Raw genomic sequence first — 22,472 nt, forward strand, 5'->3', positions numbered from 1 at the left:
TAAACTGGGGGGGTATAGTTACAGAGGAACACTGTGACAGAATACAGGGAGACATTAATAAACTGGGGGGGGATAGTTATAGAGGATGACTGTGACAGAATACAGGGAGACATTAATAAACTGGGGGGTATAGTTATAGAGGAAGACTGTGACAGAATACAGGGAGACATTAATAAACTGGCGGGGAGTATATTTACAGAGGAACACTGTGACCGAATACAGGGAGACATTAATAAACTGGGGGGGTATAGTTACAGAGGAACACTGTGACAGAATACAGGGAGACATTAATAAACTGGGGGGGTATAGTTATAGAGGAACACTGTGACAGAATACAGGGAGACATTAATAACCTGTTGGGGGTGGGTATAGTTACAGAGGAACACTGTGACAGAATACAGGGAGACATTAATAAACTGGGGGGTATAGTTATAGAGGAACACTGTGACAGAATACAGGGAGACATTAATAAACTGGGGGGGTATAGTTATAGAGGAACACTGTGACAGAATACAGGGAGAGATTAATAAACTGGGGGGTATAGTTATAGAGGAACACTGTGACAGAATACAGGGAGACATTAATAAACTGGGGGGTATAGTTATAGTGGAACACTGTGACAGAATACAGGGAGACATTAATAAACTGGGGGGGTATAGTTATAGAGGAACACTGTGACAGAATACAGGGGGACATTAATAAACTGTGGGGGTATAGTTATAGAGGAACACTGTGACAGAATACAGGGAGACATTAATATACTGGGGGGGTATAGTTATAGAGGAACACTGTGACAGAATACAGGGAGACATTAATAAACTGGGGGGGTATAGTTATAGAGGAACAATGTGACAGAATACAGGGAGACATTACTAAACTGGGGGAGGTGGGTATAGTTACAGAGGAACACTGTGACAGAATACAGGGAGACATTAATAAACTGGGGGGGTATAGTTACAGAGGAGCACTGTGACAGAATACAGGGGGACATTAATAAACTGGGGGGGTATGGTTATAGAGGAACACTGTGACAGAATACAGGGAGAGATTAATAAACTTGCAGACTGAGTGTCTAGTGACTAAATTAGTTTCAACATCGAGATGCGTGAGATGGTGCATTTGAAGAGGAATATAGAGACTACATACCCCTTGGAATATAAGTGTCTCAAGAGGACGAAGGAGTGACGGAATCTGCGGGCCAATATTTAAATCATTAAAAATAGATTTGTAGATTATTAAGAACATAAAAAGCACTAGGATTAATTTCCAGTGGGATAGGATTGGAAGGTAGTGAATTTATGTTAAACGTGTATTGATCTGGGTTAGACCACGCTTGGGGTAATTCGTGCAGTTCTGGTCTCTGTAACATAACAAGGATATAGACGCACTGGAGATGATCAAGAAATGATTCACCAAAATGACAGCAAAACTGAGACATTGCACATAACTGGGGAGATTGAACAGGCTGGGGTTGGTTTTCATTGAAAAAAAAGTGCTGAGAGATGACGTGAAAGATTATTGAAAGAGTTTGATACATCAGGAGATGTTTCCACTGTGGGTGAGAATAGAACGAGTGGCCATAAATATAAGATAATCACTAATTAATCCAACAAGGAATTCAGGAGGAACATCTTCACTTAGACAACAGTTAGAAAATGGAGCTCACAGGGTGTGATTTAGATGAATTCAGGCAAAAGCTAGATATCATGAACGAGTAAGGGATTCTACAAAAAGGACAAGGATGATGCTCATGTGGAGAGTGTACATAGTGACAGGATGGTCTGTATACAGACTAACAGCTAGATTTGTACAGAGCCGAAAGTCTCAGGTGCTCAATATTACAAAGGCCATGGGCAGTACTGAAGCAATGTAGAGTGCCAGTCAATTTAACTCCTGATCTGCTCTGGTTCTGCCAGGCGAATGGTGTTAACATTCACCCCTCTGAATGGTGGTTCAGTGATCGCCCTCAGCTCCCTAAGCAGCTGTTAGAATCTGTGCTAAAACGTATGCACCAATTACCCACAGCTCAGAGACGGCTGGATCTGGATCCACTGTCTAACATTAAACGTAACGAAGAAGAGGAGATTTCCAAGAATATAATCCTTCTCATGACTTACCATAACTCTTTCTCAGGAGGCAAACTTGCAGCCAAAAAAGGTAGAAATTTATAATAATAATCTTTTATTATTATAGTTTCATGTTATTCTAATATTGGAATCAGAATCCTTGAATTCTAAATGATTTTTTTCTAAGAAGTTGTGGATGTTTTTAACAGCTTGTCTCTCATATTCCTTTTAGTTTAATAACACCCTTCTACATCCAAGTGGAAATGTCTACTTACCTTCTCAGCTTGAGTGCGTGCACCACCTGATTTCTGCAATTATCTGCAACTTGTTTGACCCTTGTTTATGACACCCACTAATTTTTCCATCATCAGAGGAGATGATAGTGTCTTTCAGGTTTACCCATGCAGCACCTTCTAATTAATAGGCTGCTGTTGCTACACTGGGACTCTCCAGACTGATAACCCAGGTATAAGGGGCTACCCAGTTAAAACGGAGACGAGGAGACATTTTTTCTCTGAGGTTCGTGAACCTTGGGAAATTTCTTCCTCAGAGAGCGGTGGGGGCAGGACCAATGGATATTTTTAAGACAGAGGTAGATAGATTCCTGACTAACAAGGGAATCAAAGGTTATCAGGGGTAGGCGGGAATGTGGAGTTGAGGCCACAATCAGATCAGCCACGATCTTATTGAATAGCAGAGCAGGCTCGAAGGGCTGAATGGCCTACTCCTGCTGCTAAGTTGTATGTTCGTAAGTACAAAATTAACATCAACCCAAGGAAGGATACTCTCAGGATCAATTCAGCAAACAGCTTCTCCACCTGCAGGCGGCTCCATTGTGAGAACGCTGTTTGATCCTTCTCAAATTGAACTGTTCTTCTCTGGTAAATTCAGCTTTGAGCAGTCAGATTGCCTGAGAGTGTGCAAACAAAGGACCACCAAACTTCCAGCTGATTGGTTGATGCCTGGGGTGATATAGAACAATGCTCCTCACCTGTGACATTAACCCTGACTGGATCTGCGAACACTACCATCTAGAAGGACAAGGGCAACAGACACATGGGGCAGGACTTTTAGCTCGGTGGGTGGGCGCGTGCCTGCCCCGACCAAGCAGGAAATGACGTGCATTGACATTGGCCAAGCGTGCCGACGTCAATGCGCAGTCACATGATAGTTCAGTGCGCCCGCCGACAATCAAAAGGCCTATGAAGTTATCAATTGATGTTAATTTTTCATTATCCGTTCAACCTAATGGTTGATGGGCAGGCAAAAAGGCCAAGCAGCCTTTGCATTTTTTTGGAAACCTCATCCACAGGCAGGATGAGGTTTCCAAAACCAAATCCAAATGAAATAAAAACTTTAATTTTGAATTAAACACATGTTCCTGCTCATGTACACATTTCATTAAATTTTTCTGCTATTTAATAATCTTTTCAAAATGTTCTTCGTCTCCCTGAGGCAGCTCTGTGCCTCAGGGAGGTTATTCAGCGCTCTTTCGCACGCATGCGTGAAGTTTACACCAGGCCTGCTCACCCTCCTCCCCCCGCCTGCACAATCAGCGCTCAGTGCTCCTGCTCGCGTATCACGCTGGGCCGGCCTTCATTGGCGTGAAATCACGGTGCGCGTCAATCGTGGACAGCAGTCGGCTTCCCAACCGCCCTGCCAATCAAGCACGCCAGGAGCAAAATTCTGCCCATGGGAACATCACCATCTGGAAGTTCTCCTCCAAGCCACTCGCCATCCTGACTTGGAAATATATCACCGTTCCTTCACTGTCATTGGGGCAAAATCCTGGAACTCCCTCCCTAACAGCATTGTGGGTGTACTCACACTACAGGGACTGCAGCGGTTCAAGAAGGCAGCTTACCACCACCTTCTCAAGGGCAACTAGGGATGGGCAATAAATGCTGGCCCAGCCAGCGACGCCCACATCCCATGAATGAATTTTTAAAAATCTACAAACTCAACAAGAGCCAGGAGAGATTAATCAGCATGAGCCTGGAAGTAGTTGCTGATGCCTTTAAAGAGGTATTGATGACGGGGCCCTTCCAGCTATTGAGCACATGTTCTGCTGTGTCTGTTTAAAGCAGAACATTAACCAGAGCAGTGAGGCCCAAAATGACAACACTGGAGTCAAATCAGCTTTGGACGCCAACTGATGTCACAAGTACCTACCCTGGATACTTCCAGCCACACTTGCAATGCCCACACTCACACACATGGCATGGGCTATACCAGAAGTGGGCAGGTGTCATTTTGCTACTAAGCCAGCATCATAGCACCAACGTTACCAGTTCTACAGAGCTAAATTTTGAGGCCTTGAAGCATTCGGACTTTAACTGATACACCCCAATAAACAGCATTTTGTTTGATCAGAAATTGTGAAAGTAATAAGTAGTTTTGAGGCCTTTAACTCAACCCATCTATTCAAATATTTAATGTCTTTTCAGCCAATGTTTCTTTCACTCTATATTGACACAGTATTGAATTCATTTGTTTCTCTACTTATTATCGCAGTGTGATTGTGAAGCCCTCATAGAGATAACTAAATAATGTTCTGTATGGTTCTGTATATTTTTTTTTTTGATGATCCTGTTTAACCTGTTCTTCTTAAGCTGAATCTGATTTTCAATTGATTGAAAACCATTGAAACACAAAATATTCTCACTGACCTGTAGCTTCTGTGTAATGGCCACAAACTGATTGTGGACTAGATTCATCATCATGCAACTGGTCTGTTCTCTAATCTTCCTTACATCAATCATTGACTGATAACAGGTTTACAGAACCATACAGCACAGAAGGAGGCCGTTCAGCCCATTTTAATGCCAGCTCTTTGAAAGAGTTAACCAATCAGCCCTACTACTCCCTTATCCTGAAGTCCCTGCAAATGTTTTCTCCAAGTATTTATCCAATTTCCTATTGAAACCATGTCCAACGCTCTGTCAGGCAATTAATTCCAAATCCTAACCACTCATTGTGGAAAAAAGGTTTATCTTCTTCTTGCCTCTGGTTCTTTTGCCTTGATTCTGTGTCCTCTGATTATCGACCCTTCTGCCACTGGAGACAACTTCACCTTATTTACTCAATCAAAACTCTTCATGCTTTTGAACAGCTACCTCAAATCTCCCTTTAACCTTCCCTATTCTGAGGAGAATAACTCTGGCTGTCCGACATAACTGACCTCCCAGATCCCTGCTACCATCCTAGTAAATCTCCTCTGCACCCTCTCTAAGACTTTGAGATCCTTCCTAAAGTTTGGATCCAGAACTGGCCGCAGTACTCCTGCTGCTGCCTAACTGGTACCTTTTAAAGGTTTAGCCTATGACTTTAGTATTTTATACCTTTGTTTACAAAGGATTCTGCATGTCTTTTAACAGCCTCCTCAACATGCCCTGCTACTTTCATACACACAGGGTATATACAATAACGGATGTTAAAGGTAAACCTCTCCAGATAGCGGGATAATGCTTTACCCAGTGAGGAATTCCATCAAGCCATGTAGAAATGCCCACATTTCTGCCCTCAGCCTGCTGCATTATTCCAGTGAAGCCCAACGCAGGCTGGAGGAACAGCAGCTCATCTTCAGATTAGGCACTTTTACAACCTTCCGGACTCAACATCGAGTTCAACAACTTCAGACCATGAACTCTGGCCTCCAGTTTGATTTTTTCCAGCGTCCCCACACAGCCCCCAGTGCCAGTCTGTATCTTGTTCCCACGTTTTTGCTTTCAGACAGCACTGACCTTGTTTCCGCTATTAACACCTGCCTATTCTTTAATATTACCATTACTATGCCCTTTGTCTTGTGTCCATGCATCTTTGACATTTCACCTGTCCTCATCTCCAGCCTATCCCAGACCTTCCATTTTACTCCTTTCCATTTCTGACTCTAGATTCTATCCATCATCCAGACTACCTATTTCCACCTCTGGAATATCACCCATCTCCATCCCCCTGACTCAACCTATCTGTTGCTGAAACCCCCGTCTCTACATTTATTACCTCGAATATTCCAATGCACTTCCTGGTTGGCCTCCCATCTTCCACCCTCCATATACTTGAGGTCATCCAAAACTCTGCTGCCCCTGTCCTTACTCGTACGCATCGCCCCTGTACTCGCTGACCTAGAATGGCTTCCAGTGCGGCAACACCTCGATTTTAACATTTTCACCCTTGGCTGGAATTCTCCAACCCGTCATGTCGGTGAGATATTCTGGTCCCACTGATATGAATGGAGATTTCAATGGCTCACCAGCACCACAGTGGGTTGGGGGGGGTGGATTTCTGGCCCTTGTTTTCAAATCCCTCCATGACCTTGCCCCTCCTCCCTATCTCTATAACCTTCTCCAGCCCCACAACCTTTCCTGAAATTTACATTCTTCCAACTTTGGTCTCATGGGCCTGGAGTTGTCCTATGGCGGGAGGCTGATTGAACTGGGCCTACGTCCTCTGGAGCTTAGAATGAGAGGCGATCTCATTGAACTATACAAGATTCTGAAGGGGCTTGATAAGGTAAACACTTAGAGATTGTTTCCATTGGTCGGGGAATCTAAAACACAGGGACACAGTCTCGGGATAAGGGGCCGATCATTTAGGACTGAGTTGAGGAAAGATTTCTTCAACCAAAGGGTTGTGAATTTTTGGAATTCTTTACCCCAGAGGGTGGAGGATGCTGTTGAATAAAGCTGGGATAGACAGTTGCGGCTGTTGCCGTTGAATAAAGCTGGGATAGACAGATTTTTGTTCTCTCAGGGAATTAAGGGACATGGTGGGGGGCAGGCAGGAAAATGGAGCTGAAGCCCAAGGTCAGCCATGATTGTATTGAATGGTGCAGCAGGCTTGATGGGCTATGTGGTCTACTCTTTCTTGTGTTCTTGTGCACTGAGGATTTCCGATTTCCATTATCTCACCCTTGGCAGTGCCTTCAGCTATTGAGAATTCACTCCTTAAACCTCACCGCCTCTCCACCCCTCTCTCTCTGCTCCTTTCAGATGCAGCCAAAAACCTACCCTCTTTGAGCAAGCTTTCAGCCGCCTGCCCTAATAACGGTTCCTTCTTTGCCTCAATGTCAAAGGTTTTGGCCTCCTTGGGATGGTTTATTATGTTAACGGTACTCTATAAATACAAGCGCTTGTTGTTCGACATCCACTCATCTCTTCGATATTTGTGAAAACCACAGGTTGTTGAAACTCATCAACCACAAGCACATCTTCACGAGATGGTGATATATTCTCTCACTGCACAATATCAATGAGCAGATACAGCAAAGCAGAATTAAAACAGACATTGGAACAAAATATCTTCATTTATTACACAAAAGGTATTTACATTTCAGGCATATTAACATTAAAAAATTCTTACAGATGAATATTTATATATGAAACTGGACGCAAATAAAGTACCACCTAGTGAATATTTACACCGTCTTTACATTCACTGTTTATAAGGTTATTGATTATCCCTCTGTACTAAACGGAAAGCCTCCAGGAACTCGTTGAAATCTATGCTGCCATCCTTGTTGAAGTCAATGCTGCGAGCTAAATCGTCAATACACTGATCGTCCATACTGATGTGTAGATGGGAACTGAACAGTCTCCAGGTCTGGCGGAATTCCTCAATGGAGATCATTCCTGATGGGAGAGGTTGGTGGCTGATCATTGGGCATGGCAACTGTGTTTCCCTGCCTAATTGTAACATCACAGCTCTTCTCCAGTTAGACAATGACGCACCCTGCACGTACATGCCAGGTAACAAGGTGGGCACTCCATTTGATGGGCCTTTCACAAGAGGTGTCAATAGCTGCACTAACCAGCACTCGCCACACCATGTTCCACTGGGATTCTCCAGGTCAGCCCCCAGAGCTTTGAGGAAAGACAGGAGGAAAACTCAAATTGACGCTCTAAAATTGATTTAGAGCATTGGGAGAATGCTCAATGAATCCGGGGTTTATCGGAAAATCCCTGAGGAGCATTGATGGCGGGGTGGGTGGGTGGGGGGTGTTCTCCAGGATAATTCCTGAGGAACATGGGGTACAGGGCATTCATTGGCAGAATCCATGAGGAATCTGGGGGCTAGTGTTTTGTTAGATTTCCTATGGTTCTTTTACCCAAATAGCTCTATAAACCTGAAATGTGCCCAGAGGAGGGGCAGAGAATTCCTCTCTGATTTTAAAGATAGGTCCTTATATAATTGCCCTGTCTTCTGATCCAGCCCCTTGAGCCTGGTTGCCCCATTCAATTAGATCATAGCTGATCTGTATCTTAACTCCATCTAGCCACTTTGGTTCTGTAATCCTTAGTATCTTTCCTTCACAAATATCTACGAACCTCAGTTTTGAAATTTTCAATTGATCCCCAGGCTCAGGTTTTTGGGGAGAGTTCCAGATTTTGACCCCGCTTTGTGTGATAAAGTGCTTCCCGGACATCACGCCCTGGTTCGAATTTTAATGTTCTGCCTCCTTGTTCTGGACTCCCCCCACCAGAGGAAATAGTTTCTCTCTAACCACCCTAGCAAATCCATTAATTATCTTAAACACCTCAATTAGATCACCCATTAATCTTCGAAACTCAAGGGAATACAAGCCTAGTCTGTGCAGCCAGTTCCTATAACTTAACCCTTACTGTCGTGGTGTCATTCTGGTGAATCTGGGCTGAATTCCCTCCAGAGCTGTTTTCTCCTTCCCAAGCCCAGAATCGAATCCAGTTACTCCAGATGTGGAGGGATTATTACAACCATAACACAACATCCGCCCCTTTGTATTCCAGCCCCTTTGACATAAAGGCCAATATTCCATTAAATTTTGGAATTATTTTTGTACCCATCCATTAGATTTTAGTGATATCTATATTTGGAGCCCTGAATCGTTCTGCTCACCCACAGTTCCCAGCTTCTCATTCCCATTTACAGCAGTGATTCCCAAACTCTTATCCAATGTGACCCCATTTTAACATTTGAAAATTAATGTGACTCCAGACCCCAGCACAAACAAACCAGCAATAAAGCAGCATAGTAACATTCAGTATATAAGTATATAATTATTAACGTTCACCTATTATAGACCAACAAAATATATAATATCAATATGAAAATCTGTATTTCAGTCTGCTTGGACAAAATGTTATTATATCATGTACTTGTGTTTCAGTCAGGCTTTCCACATTCCCCAGTGACAGAAGACTCAGTGAAGGCCCTATCTTCTTGCTTCTTGGCCAAGGGTAGCTTCACATGACCTTTGCTGCACATTGCCCCCTATAAAGATGGCAGCTGTGCACACGCCCCACTGCACATTGCCCCCTATAAAGATGGTGGCTATTCGCCCAGGCCTGTCCCCAGGAGAAGCCGCACAGCTGCCACCCTCACTCCATGCAAACGCGGGACCGGTAGCTTCTTATTCGGGGATTGCAGCCTACACAAGATGTTTCTGAAGTCTCCCTGCCCACCCACCAGCCCCATCACTCTCCTCTGCCGTGCGTCAGAGAGAGACCGAGAGAGGAGCAGGGCAGGGCTGGATGCTGCCCAGGATTCAGTGCCGGTGCAGGGTGCAGTGTTGGAGGAGGGAGAGCTCGCGAACCCATCCCCTGTTTCTGTGACCCAGGGGTGGCAAACCACAGTTTGGGAAGAGCTAATTTAGAAAGTACTCCAATTTAACTTTCTTAGTCCATAACAGATGATCTCAAACCTCCCCACATTGAATGATTGCACAATGTTCAGCACCATTCCCGACTCCTCAGATACTGAAGCAGTCCATGTCCAAATGCAGCAAGACCTGGACAATATCCAGACTTGGGCTGACAAGTGGCAAGTAACATTTGTGCCACACAAGTGCCAGGCAATGACCATCTCCAACAAGAGTTCATCTAACCATCACCACTTGATATTAGTGTTGCTGAATCCCCCACTATCAACATCCGGGGGGTTACCATTGACCAGAAATTGGACTGGACTCACCATATAAATACTGTGGTTTCAAGAGCAGGTCACAGCTTAGGAATCCTGCAGAGAGTAACTCACCTCCTGACTCCCCAAAGCCTGTCCACCATCTACAAAGCACAAGGCAGGAGTGTGATGGAACACTCTCCACTTGCCTGGATGAGTGCAGCTCCAACAACACTCAAGAAGCTTGACACCATCCAGAATAAAGCAGCCCACTTAATTGGCACCACATCCACAAACATTCACTCCCCCCACCAGCGACGCACAGTAGCAGCAGTGTGTACCATCTACAAGATGCACTGCAGCAAGTCACAAAGCCTCCTTAGTCAGCACCTTCCAAACCCATGACCACTACCATCTAGAAGGACAAAGGCAGCAGACACATGGGAACACCACCACCTGGAAGTTCCCCTCCAAGCCACTCACCATCCTGACTTAGAAATATATCGCCGTTTCTTCACTGTCGCTGGGTCAAAATCCTGGAACTCCCTTCCTAACAGGGTTTACCTACACCACATGAACTGCAGCTTTTCAAGGAGGCAGCTCATCATCACCTTCTCAGGGACAATTAGGGATGGGTAATAAATGCTGGCCCAGCCAGCGACGCTCACATCCCATGAATGAAAAAAAAAATTCCATCTGCAGTTTTTTTCTCACTCACATCAATGAACACAGCTCATACCTACACCATTTACTGTGGGGCCTAACTAATTTAATGGTTAGGCAAAGTAACAGTACATTAAACAGTGACAGAGGCTTTTAATGCCAAATGAATATGTTGAATGGTAAAACAAGAAGTGAATTGTTGCAGGTCTACAGCATAGATTTCACAGCAATTATTGAATTGAAATACCTTCTCACTGAAACAGAACATAAAGTTTTCAACTGTGATGCTAAACTCTAATCTGCACATGCTCCTACACAGCAGCTGTTTCATTGTTTTGTCTCCATGAAAGTGAACCTGGTTTGACTATTCCTCACTAACCACTTTAAGCAAACTCCTGAGCTTTAACCCAGCCAGCAGGCCAGGAATGCAATCAAATCCACCGCCTGTTTACACATTAACAAACTGCCTGCTTTACACACTGACCAAGCTGACAAAAAGTCAATGAAAAGTGTTACAAGCCCATTCGGGGACCGTTAACATTTAAAGAGAAATCTCAACGCCCCGAGATTAACCAACAAGATTACTCCACAGGATTTCACATTTTTAGGCAAATATAAACTTTATTGTAAAGGAGTTAAACAAAGCAAGCAAGCTTGAGGGGACTTTGACAATCACTGACTGGATGCCAGGCCTGACTGACAGGCAGATCTTGTTCCAGAAGGTTGCAGGTGTCTGTCAACATGACAACAAGAGTTTGAGGCACTGCTGTTCGGACATGTCAAGGAATCTCAGCCACTGCCTGTACCCCCTATGTTGTGGGCAGTGCTTCCCACAAGCTGCCACTCTCTCCTCTCTGCATTGTGTACTTGCCTTTGCTTTCAATGGCAAGTTTCAGGAAACCAGGAAACATGTGGATGAGCTGATAATCAGAAAGTCAGTTAAAATATCATTCCTATTGAGCGATTAATACGTGTCAACAGGCGACCCGCCTCTGCCAAGGGGGTTGCACACCTGGGGGAATTTTATACAGGCAATGGGCATCTTGGGTGCCAGCAGGAGAGCTGGCACAAGACCTGTGTTCCTCCTGTTAGGAAGGCCTGTTAATAATGGCCATTTGGGAGGCTGAGGAGTCACCAGCGGGCCTTTCCCTGGGATCGAGACCCCCCCACCCCCAGGGGATGGAAGTCCTGCCTGTGAAAACCTGCTGGCCAATCAGTGGCCAGCAGCTCTTTTGTTCAGAAGCGCCACTGGGGTGGCTGCTGCCGGAATGACACCTGACATCCATCTGAGGCATAGGTCTTTGTTGGATCCCCAGACTGAAGTGAGTGATGACTGGAGGAGTTTCAAGGGATGAGGGGTCGAAGGGAGTGGGGGTGGGTGGTCAGCAGCAAGAGCATTAGAGAGAGAGAATCTCCAGGAAAAACCCTCACCATGAAAGATGGTTCTAGGATTAAAAGTTGCCAAGCTGGGAAAGGAAGAATGGAAGTAAACTCTTAGGAGTGAAGAATCTCTTTGCACTAGTTCCTGGAGAATAGATTGTCTACTTAAGGGACAATATAAAGTATGCCTGTGAAGTGAGATTTTTGGTTGTGTTATAAGTAAAAGAGGAAAATTCTGTTCAGTAAAATATAAGTTGCCAACAAAAATAGTGTTTAGTCAACATTGCTCCTAGTTTGCTTGTTACAGTACAAGTCTTTAAATGTGAAATCAAGTTGTATCATCCTTTCAGCTATTAAATAAAGATTGAGTTTCTTGTTAAAAATTATTGGCCTATACGGGGATCGTATCAAAATCCATGTCAAAGATGAACTGATAGAAATAGTATTTATATTTACCTGAGTGATCCTTATCAATCATTCCAAAAATGATCTCCAGGTCTGCCCGATGCCTGTACAAGGTTTCAATCAAGTTTGGTTGAACCTGTGTATCAAAGTCACCAATTAGTAAGTACAATTAAACATCATTCTTTTGACTGTGCATTATTGGTATTGCCATTATAACATTAGTTAATGTAGAATAGTAAATGGTTAATAAGTCTTATGACACAGTGGATAATGTCCCTGCTTCTAAGCCAGAAGCCCTGGGTTCAAGTTCCACTCTAGAACTCGATAGCCATAGAAGGTGTGTTCATAATGTGGCCAAACAAGTTGGTCATCAAGCTCTCGATCCTTCCAGTGTGCCTGCGGTAAGAGTGGGAGTCTCCTGGTCAGCCATGCTTGATATGGAGTGGCGTTCCTCAAGCTATCATTCCTGGCAACAAGCTTGTGACCTGTTCTAGGAAAAGCTAGCCATGGAAACAGGTGTGAGTGTGTGCTTTATCTGCCTCATCGATCACTAGGTGTGGGAAGAGGAAAGAAATGCTTAACAGTGAAACACTGCCTTAGAGGTCTTCCATTTACACAGTGATGAACTCTCAGTGCTTTCAATCTGCACTCCATTATCACTGCTAATGTTTTCTAACCTTTATAAATTCACATGTCTCAATTGTATTCATGTGTTCTGGTCAATATCTATCCCTCAATCAACATATGAACTAGGAGCAGGAGTAGGCCACTTGGCCCCTCGAGCCTGCTCTGCCATTCAATAAGATCATGGCCGATCCGATTATAACCTCAACTCCACATTCCTGCCTACCCCCGAAAACCTTTCACCCCCTTGTTAATCAAAAATCCATCTAGCTCTGCCTTAAAAATATTCAAAGTCTCTGCTTCCACCGCCTTTTGAGGAAGAGAATTCCAAAGACTCTCAGCCCTCTGAGAAAAAGCAATTCTCCGCATCTCCGTCTTAAGTGAGCGACCCCTATTTTTAAACAGTGATCTCTAGTTCTAGATTCTTCCACAAGAGGAAACATCCTTTCCACATCCACCCTGTCAAGATTCCTCAGGACCTTAAAGGTTTCAATCAAGTAATCACTAAAACAGATTATCTGGCCATTATCACATGGTTGTTTGTGGGAGCTTGCTGTGCACAAATTGGCTGCTGCATTTTTTACATTACAACAATGACTACATTTCAAAAGGGGCTGTAAAGCACTATGGTGGTGAATGCTGCTATATAAATGCAAGTCTTTCTCTGTTTCTTTGCATTGGCTACTGTTAGCTGGTGGTCTATTTTGTTTTTTAAACTTACAGAAATATTTGATTTTATGTAAGGCCTGAAACAGAAACTATTAAAATTAAGGCTGTCTCCCTGTGGATGTTTTGTCCTTTTGATACTTACTGCTTCGAGAAATGGGGTTCAGACTTGTGTCTATGCTGACAGATGTGGCTAGCCTAACATGCTGAGAAACAGATTATGTATCACCCCCTTCTGATGTAAGCTCCATTTTAATCAGTCAATTAACAAAGCCACAGGGCTATGGGGAAAGAGCGGGAGAGTAGGGCTAATTGGATAGCTCTTTCAAAGAGCCAGCCACAGACACGATGGACCGAATGGTCTCCTTCTGTGCAGTAAGACTCCATGGTTCTATTCGAACAATGAGACATGTAAAGCACCCTCTGATCAATTCTGATGCCTTGGGCTGTATTTTACATGCCCCTGCCTGGTCTATTTTGGGTGGGGGGAGCATGTAAAATAGGGCATGTGCCCACCTCACCACCTTCCTGCCCACCCCCGAGCTCACCCCAAAATCGGCAGCCTGCCAATCACATCCAAATAAGTAGCCAAAGGTCAGTTAGGCTTATTATCAACCCAATTGACCCTGATAACTTGTTGCCCACACACCATAAAATGTTTGGCGTGAGCAGCCTGGCAGGAGCGGGCAACCCAATTTTTTTTAAAAGTTCTTCAAAGGGCAGGAAGGAAGGGGGATTCACTCTTGGGGGCTACCCTTTACCAACCGTAGGGTGGTCCTGCTAAGGTCAAACACCCCTACCTTCTTACCATAAACAGCCTTAAACCCCCCCACCTCTGCCCAGCCCCCTCTCTGACCCGCCCAAACCCTCCATGCCCAAGACCCCGGACTTCCCCGGGAATCTATGGTCCTTCTTCTCCTGCAGTCCCCGGCAGAGGCTACTGACACCCTCCTGGCGCTGCTGGGACTGATGGAGCCGTTGGCCAACTGGATTGGCCGGCAGCTCCAGAGGGTGGGACTGCCTCCCCAGTGAGGGATGGAAGCCCCACCTAGCCCTTCTTTAGTCCTCCCTAAGGAAGCAGCGCATTATAGCTGTGAGGCAAGTCGGTGTGGAGCATGTCGGCTTTGCTTCTGAGGGGGTTGGGCAGGGGTGAGCCATCTGCCACAACCCCCCCACTCCATACTATTCAGCCCCTTGTGCCATATGTCCCTGGTTCCCAGCTCCTCAAAACCATCAGCATCCCTGAGAGAGGAAAATTAAATGGTAAAAACCCAGGCCACCTAGGGTGGAGAAGTCTGAAAAATTCCCCTGCCACCCAGCTAACCCAGGAGTTCTGGCAGTACCTACCATTTGTAAAGAGTGATGTCTGCCCTATAGTTACAGGATTAGAAGGGCTTGGTTTTGAAATAACTTTGGGTTTAAGTTCTGATTCAGTCTGATGTGCAGGTACACTGCCAATAAGCAAGAGCTTTCTGGGACTCTGAACCAACACTAGTTATACATGATTTCATCCTTGTTCAGACATATGTTGAAATCACTGTGAATGATAACAAATCTTAGGCTAGGGCCCTAGAGCACAATTTCCATAACACTCACCAAGATTAAAAAGAATAGAGCAGTTGTTCAGGGTAAATTACAATATTTATTTATGTGGTGTGCAAGGTGGAGATTTATTTTGATTATTGCAGTCAGATTTCTATAAGGCTATTGGGAATTTTTTTACCTCTTTCATTGGCTGCTCAATCTGAAGATCTTCAAAGCTCGAGAGGTATTCCACACTACCTTCGGCAGTGACCCGTACCAGTCTAGAGCGTAGGGTCCTCCAGGGGAGGTGTAAATGTAGCACCGATTCCACAGCCAAAGCCCACTGACTAGTCGAAATCTTTCCTGCAAAATCACATAGGAAGAAAATAAGTCCTAGATTGTCTTTAAAGTCATATTTTATTGTTACTTTGTAGCCTTTCACGTGTTTGACCACACCATCCACTATTCAACATCTCCCCTCCGTTGTCCAGTTGGGTGGGACTGCAGTTGCCTAGTTCCATTTCTATCTCTCCGATATTAGCAAGAGGATCACCATCAATGGTTTCTCTTCCTGATCCACAACGTTACCTCTGGTGTCTCCCTATCCTTGGCCCCCTCCCATTTCTCGTCTACAAGCTCAACAACATCATCTGAAGACATATCAGTTTCCACATGTACATTGATAACACTTAACTTCCTGACCACCACCTCTTTCAATCCTTCCCCATCTCTGATTGGTCATGCTGCTTTTCTGACATTCAGCACTGGATGTGCAGAAATTGCTTCAAATTGGGAAGACCAAAGTCATTGTTTCTGGTCCCCACTCCAAACTCCATTCTTCTGCTACTGACTCCATCCTTCTCCCTGATGAACATTTGAAGCTGAACCAGGCTGTTTGCAACCTTGGTGCTCTATTTTACCTTGAGCTAAGTTTCCAATTGTATATCTACCTCACCATGATTGCCTACTTCTGCCCCTGCGCTATTGCCTGTCTCTGTCCTTGCCTCAGCTTATTTGCTGATGTAACTCTTAACTCTGCCTTTGTTACATTCAGCTTTGACTATTCCAAAGTTCTCCTGGCTGGCTTCCCATCTTCCACCTTCCATAAGCTTGAGCTCATCTAAAACTCTAGAACAACATCAGGGTGTTGACCTTTTAACACAGTCTTTGAACCAGCCTGTTCAGGCTTTAACTCATGACTTCCATTTTCTTCCATGTCTGCATGTTTTTAATGTCTGTGAAGAAAGCACCCACCAGCCAAACATCTGAATTGCCATTATCCTGTTTAAATTCAGGATCATGTTTATCTTTAAGCATGCTTTCATGATTTAAACCTTCAGTGTTCTTTTCCAGGAGTTGCAAGTTTACTCTACCCCCTTTTGTGCAACAAGTTCATTCTTGTTTAGTAAAATCTTCTTTAGCTGCTCTAAGAATTTCGTTAAGGTTATGTCAATGATCAGCCAAAAATCTTGATACTCCTTCTTAGTCAATTCACAAGTTCTTTTAAATTCTTTTTGATTTTCATGTATCCATTCAGTATGATCTTTGTCTAGTTCTTTTCTAGCAAGAGTGATGACTTAGTCATTCTGAAGTTTTAATTTACATTCAAGCACACATATCCTTCCTCACAGCTCTATGGTATCACTATTGTTCCTAGCTGGGCCATTCTGCTTCAAAGCAGTTTTTTCCTTTGTTTCATCATTATCTTTGAGTACTGTTGTTATCTGCTCACTGACGCCTTGTTCATGCTTTGCCTGAATGTTTAATTCAGATAACTTCACCACATCTCCAACAGCCGCTATATCAGTCTGATGCTTCAACATCCTTTTAACATTAGCAGCTTTGGAAAAATCTTTCGATGGAACATTGATTTCCACAGCAGTGATAAGGAAGTCATTGATTTTTGTGTGTCACTGAATTTCTCTTGTACATTTTCAGTTTTAACAAATTCACTTTTCTGAAACCACTGTAGATGGCAAGACCTATCCCCAATCAAGTCATTTCCTAATAGAAAATCAACATCTTTCATAAGGTAAATTAGGCACAATCCCCACACAATAGAATAGGTAACTAAATCATACTTTAAGTTAATGTTACATAACAGAACAAGTAAACAATTTCCATCAATACCCCATATATCATGCTATATTTAGCAAACATTCTGCATCAATGTCTGGGCTGACCTTGTATCTCTAAAAATAATGACCAAATTGCCCATTTTACTGGACAAAAATAGGGTCATTTCACCTTTAAACAGTGAACTTCCTTAAGGTTCTATGCTCCGATCTACTCCAAAAGTAAATACATTCGAAGCTATTAATTTGTCATATGCTTCACCCATTGGTATAATCTGAAAAAACACTTTGCAATCCTATAAAAGCTACAGATTTATTTTTTAATTTCCAACAGTCCTCTTTTATTTATCCTCTCATGACCAAAATAATAGGTTGATCCCTTGAAGCATAGTTATCTCAAAACATTTTTTATTAGTCTGAGGGGTATCTGTATTTTCATTTTTGCCATATTCCTCACTATAACCAGAGTTCCATTCACTATCAAACCTCTAATCTCTCCAGTTTCTGTGGAAGTTCAAAACAATGGTCTGATACGAACATGCTTATAAGACGATTTGTAATCATCAACCATTATTGCAGCTTCCCTTATCTTATAAATTTTACGGTCAACCAGGTGGGACCTTATTCCCAAAGGGAAACTATTTTTAAATTCCTCCATTAGCGTTACTTGTCTAAGATGTTCAAAATCTTGTTCAATCTTCATGGACCTTCATACACCACCTATCAAATGCCATGGCCTTTTCTATAGCAAATTCCACAAAAGTCTGATTTTGTTTCATTCTTAAATAGCTAAACTTCTGCCTGTAAGCCACCAGCACTAACTCATAGACATTGAGAACAGCTGCCTTCACTCTATCATAGTCATCAGACTATTTGTCTGAATGGTGTGATAACACTTCTAAAGCCTTCCCCACAAACATGCTCTGAAATAAAGCCATCCAAATTACTTTCGGCCATTGCAGTTTCACAGCATTTTTTTCAAATGACACAAACTATGGTTCAATTCCTTCCTCATTGAATTGGGGTGCGGAGTGAATATTCCTTGCCAAGTCAAAACCAAGAGTTAAATCAGAGTCATTGCCAATTTTTTCTGCACCCACTGTTCACGTAACCAAAGCCTTTGTCGAGTTCAAATTTCCTTCCTACTTTGTCTTATTCTAGTTTCTCTTTTTGTCTCTTTCTTCCCCATTGAAACTCAAGGTTTTTCTGCTCTGGAACTCCAAATCAAGTTTTCACATTTCTTTTATTCCCCTTTCCCTTTGCAGTTCAAGTTTTCTTTTCATTTCTGAGTCCAATTCAAAACATTTTATTTGTAATTGAATTTTAGCTAACTCAATTTGAGTGCTATCAGGATTAACCTTTTTCTCCTCAAAGTTCAAATGTTGAGCCAATAATACTTCAGATATCTCTGCCTTTTCAGCCCTTACTTTCGTCAAATCTACAATTTTATCTCCTCTGCAACTGCCTTCAAATTAACCTTTGTTAACTGTTACAAGGCATTCACAAATCTCTCTCCCCAGAAATGTCTTAGCATTGAACATAGCCATGTTATTTTTCTATATTCAGTGAAAAGGTAACTGTGAGATCTCATTTGTTTGAATTCTTGAAACTTCCAGTGTACATTTTTTACGGCCTCTGGATTCATATCCTGGATGAGCCCCCAATTTGTTCCAATCCCTGTAGAGGCTGATAGCTTTTAAAAAGAGATATGAATTTTCCCTTGACTGATGCAAAGGAATCACGTGACAAGATTTCATGTTTTAAGACTTCCACTGTAAACAAACAAACTAAAACTAACATTGACTAAACATTAAGATGAAAGCAAAATACTGCGGATGCTGGAAATCCGAAACAAAACAGAAAATGCTGGAAAAGCTCAGCAGGTCCGACAGCATCCATGGAGAGAGAAACAGAGTTAGCGCTTCAAGTCTGTATGACCCTTCTTCAGAACCAATATGCCCTAATAACTTCTTAACACAACTGAAAATTCCACGCCGCATTTATACATTGCAACGCACTCTCAGTAGAAATGCTGTCTCCAAGCTCCTCCTGGCTTTAACAGGGTCTCTTCTCCCTGCCCCACCAGAGTGAATCTCCCAGTGACCTTTTAAATAAATTCCCCTTCACTCAACCTTTTGAAGAGAATCAACTGGACTTCCAGTAGCAAGGCACTTCTGACAAACCGGTGGCCTTTAAATCTTCACAAGCTTAATTTCTTTGAACAGGAGTTCCATCCTCACCAGCATTCTGCTTGGTGGTCAACCCAAACAGTCTTTTTTCCCTCTCCCTGGCATAGCAGCACCTATTGTGGCTCTTCTTTCCCAAATCTCTCTGTCTGACTGACTCTGAGAGTCTGTTGGTCTATGCATTGCCTCCTTCTTTGTGTCCCAGTTATTAAAACCTGCACCTCACTTTCAATAAGTTTCGATTGAGTTTCTGTCTCCATAACAAGCAGATCACATGGGCTCATCTCCGCGCAGATTTCACAGGATGTCACATCCCCCTCTCCAAACTACCCCATTCTACCTTGAATTAAAGGATACAGTTGAATACATAATCATCTTGTTAAAGTCCTGCGTCCTTAACACAACTCTTCAGTACTACTGCTAGGAAGTTGTCAGGGATGTCACAGTATCCAGTGCCTTCAGCCATTTCTTGATATCACAGAGTGAATGAAATTGGCTGAAGACTGGCATCTGTGATGCTGGGGAACTCCGGAGGAGACCGAAATGGATCACCCACTCGGTACCTCTGGCTGAAGGTGATTGCAAATGCTTTGAAAATCATTAATTAGCTGAGAAGTTTGTTGGGGCTTCTTATGGCTCTTTTTACAGAGGGGAGAAGGTTCTGGGGTAGGCTCATTATGATGGATAAAGTATCAAATGGCATAGATAAGGTGAACACAGAAAATTAGTTCAAAGCCAGTAGGATGAGACAATTACATTTAAATTAGTGAAAAGTACATTTTGAAACATACGTTAGGTAAACATCCTTGACCAAAGGTTGATAAATGTTTGGAATAATCCAGCAGGTAGAGCAGTAGAATTTAAGGGTTTAATGGAGCTGGTTGCTTTATGTAAAAATCAGGAAATTATTAAATTAGTAAAATATTAAAAAGGTATGTGACAATGTACATCTCCCACAATAGCATCTAATCAAATTATATAATGACACCTCAAATATGTAAGGGGTAATACATTTTCAGAGTATATGCAAAGGTTTACTTTCATTAAATGTATATGTAAATGTACACTTCACAGAAACCAATAGAAAAGTACACAATGGCCTCTTTTCTTTCTGAGTTCTTTACCTGTGTGATCTTTATCATGTTGTTTGAAGGCATCAATAACTTCAGATTTGTGTGCATAAAACTTTTCACGCAAGGACTTCAGGGCCGAAGCTTCAACCACACTCACTCTTGACATGAAAAAGAACAGAATTAATGTGTAAAGAAACCAACTGTTTAGAAAGTAAGAAAAAATGAATAGTAAGATTGCACTGCAAGATCCCACACATCTTAAGTTTGTAATAGACTGTGACAATTCAAATGACTGAAAGTAAATTTCAAATTTAACCAAGTTGCTCACAGCTGGATACATCTGTTCAAGGATAATATTCCAAGTGAGACCAAAGCCTTTACAATAGGGACACCAGCCTGTTATTCTGCAAGCTTGGGAAAGGCATTTCTAAGAAAGCTTTCCAAGTGGCAGAGGAACATGCCAGGCAGGACCCGAGAAAGATTAGAGAGAGGTCAGGGTCTTAAGCACCATCACAGGGGTAAGATTGAAGGATGCTTCTGAGGAAATGGAGAAGTATCCAGGCAAAATGGTTTGACAGGAAACGGGCCTGCAAAGTTGAGAAAATTCCCGGCTTCAGCTTCCTGCCTTGAAAGTGAAAATCCAGCCCTGTGATTCTATGTTAGCTCCAAGCTCACCCAGCTAGTTAACTTGTCAAAAGCGTAGTGCCCATTATTTCAATACTTCAGCCATTTACACTTTAACAATCCACCTTCCATCCACGGGTATCCATCAAGAGAACTGCAACTGAACTCAGTCTGGATTCTCTGGGTTATCAGATGGACCCCTCTCTACCTACTGGTTAGAGAGGAGGAGGAGTGCCTCTTTCAGATAGTGCATTCCAGATCCTAACCACTCGATTGAACCTGCCTCCACCACACTCTCAGACAGTGCATTCCAGGTCCTAACCACTCAATTAACCCTGTCTCCACCACACTCTCAGGCAGTGCATTCCAGGTCCTAACCATTCGATTGACCCTGTCTCCACCACACTCTCAGGCAGTGCATTCCAGATCCTAACCACTCAATTAACCCTGTCTCCACCACACTCTCAGACAGTGCATTCCAGATCCTAACCACTCGATTGACCCTGTCTCCACCACATTCTCAGGCAGTGCATTCCAGGTCCTAACCACTCAATGTGTGTAAAGGTTTCCCCTCAAGTCACCTTTGGATCTTTTACCAATTACCTTCAATCTGTATCCTCTGGTTCTCGATCCTTCTGCCAATGGGAACAGTTTCCCCCTATCTACTCTGTCCAGACCACTCACGATTTTGAATACTGCTGTCAAATCTCCTCTCAACCTTCTCTTCTCCCAGGAGAACAGTCCCAGCTTTGTCAACCTTTCAACATAACAGAAGTTCCTCATCCCTGGAACCATCCTCGTGGATCCTTTCTGCATGCCCTCTAACGCCTTCTCATCTTTCCTAAAGTGTGGCGTCCAGAGCTGAACGCAAAACTCCAGCTGAAGGCAAACCAGAGTTCTACAGAAATTTAACATAATCTTTAGCTCTTGTACTCCATGTCCCTATTGATTAAATCCTGGATACTGTAGGCTTTATTAAGCACTTTCTCAACCTCTCTGCCACCTTCAACAATTTGTGCACATTTACCCCCATTATCTGAAGGGGGCGTGGAGGGGGGCATGGACAGGGCGGAGGGCCTCCTCATTAGGCTGCTCCTTGTCCTGGCCAAAGTGGCCATTAACAAGTCCAGACAGCAGACGTTTGAGGGGGCTGTTCGCTGTCTGCCTCCCTTCCATGGTTATGTCCATGCCCGGGTGTCCCTGGAGAGGGAGCAAGTGGTGTCCGCTGTATGCTTGAGATGTCTGCTGCGATCGGTGAGCACCACAGGGGCTGGAGTGCATCATCAGCCCTACAAATGTCATTTTAATTTG

At 43.3% G+C, this 22,472-nt stretch overlaps 1 protein-coding gene and 1 long non-coding RNA gene across 4 annotated transcripts in view; one reads left to right on the forward strand and one right to left on the reverse strand.

Annotated features, from left to right (window-relative positions):
- The window catches only part of LOC144691471 (uncharacterized), a 67,362-nt gene extending 59,774 nt beyond the window's left edge, over positions 1 to 7,588 (forward strand). Inside the window, exon 3 of one of the 2 annotated variants that reach the window (XR_013579136.1) lies at positions 7,514 to 7,588. This is a non-coding gene — a long non-coding RNA (uncharacterized LOC144691471). Of the gene's footprint in view, positions 1 to 2,030; positions 2,142 to 7,513 lie in introns of those variants that run through there. The other variant, XR_013579135.1, reaches the window with a different exon arrangement.
- ppef1 (protein phosphatase, EF-hand calcium binding domain 1) overlaps positions 7,353 to 22,472 on the reverse strand; it is a 107,522-nt gene continuing 92,402 nt past the window's right edge. For both annotated transcript variants that reach the window (XM_078559579.1, XM_078559578.1), the window contains 4 exons: positions 20,589 to 20,695; positions 15,403 to 15,566; positions 12,441 to 12,525; positions 7,353 to 7,696 (listed from right to left, as the gene is read on the reverse strand). In XM_078559579.1, coding sequence (XP_078415705.1) covers positions 7,515 to 7,696; positions 12,441 to 12,525; positions 15,403 to 15,566; positions 20,589 to 20,695 — 538 coding nt within the window. In that variant the 3' untranslated portion in view covers positions 7,353 to 7,514. The remainder of the gene's footprint in view (positions 7,697 to 12,440; positions 12,526 to 15,402; positions 15,567 to 20,588; positions 20,696 to 22,472) is intronic.

The sequence above is a fragment of the Cetorhinus maximus genome, chromosome 16 (genome assembly GCF_964194155.1).
Source record: "Cetorhinus maximus chromosome 16, sCetMax3.hap1.1, whole genome shotgun sequence".
NCBI lineage: Eukaryota > Metazoa > Chordata > Chondrichthyes > Lamniformes > Cetorhinidae > Cetorhinus > Cetorhinus maximus.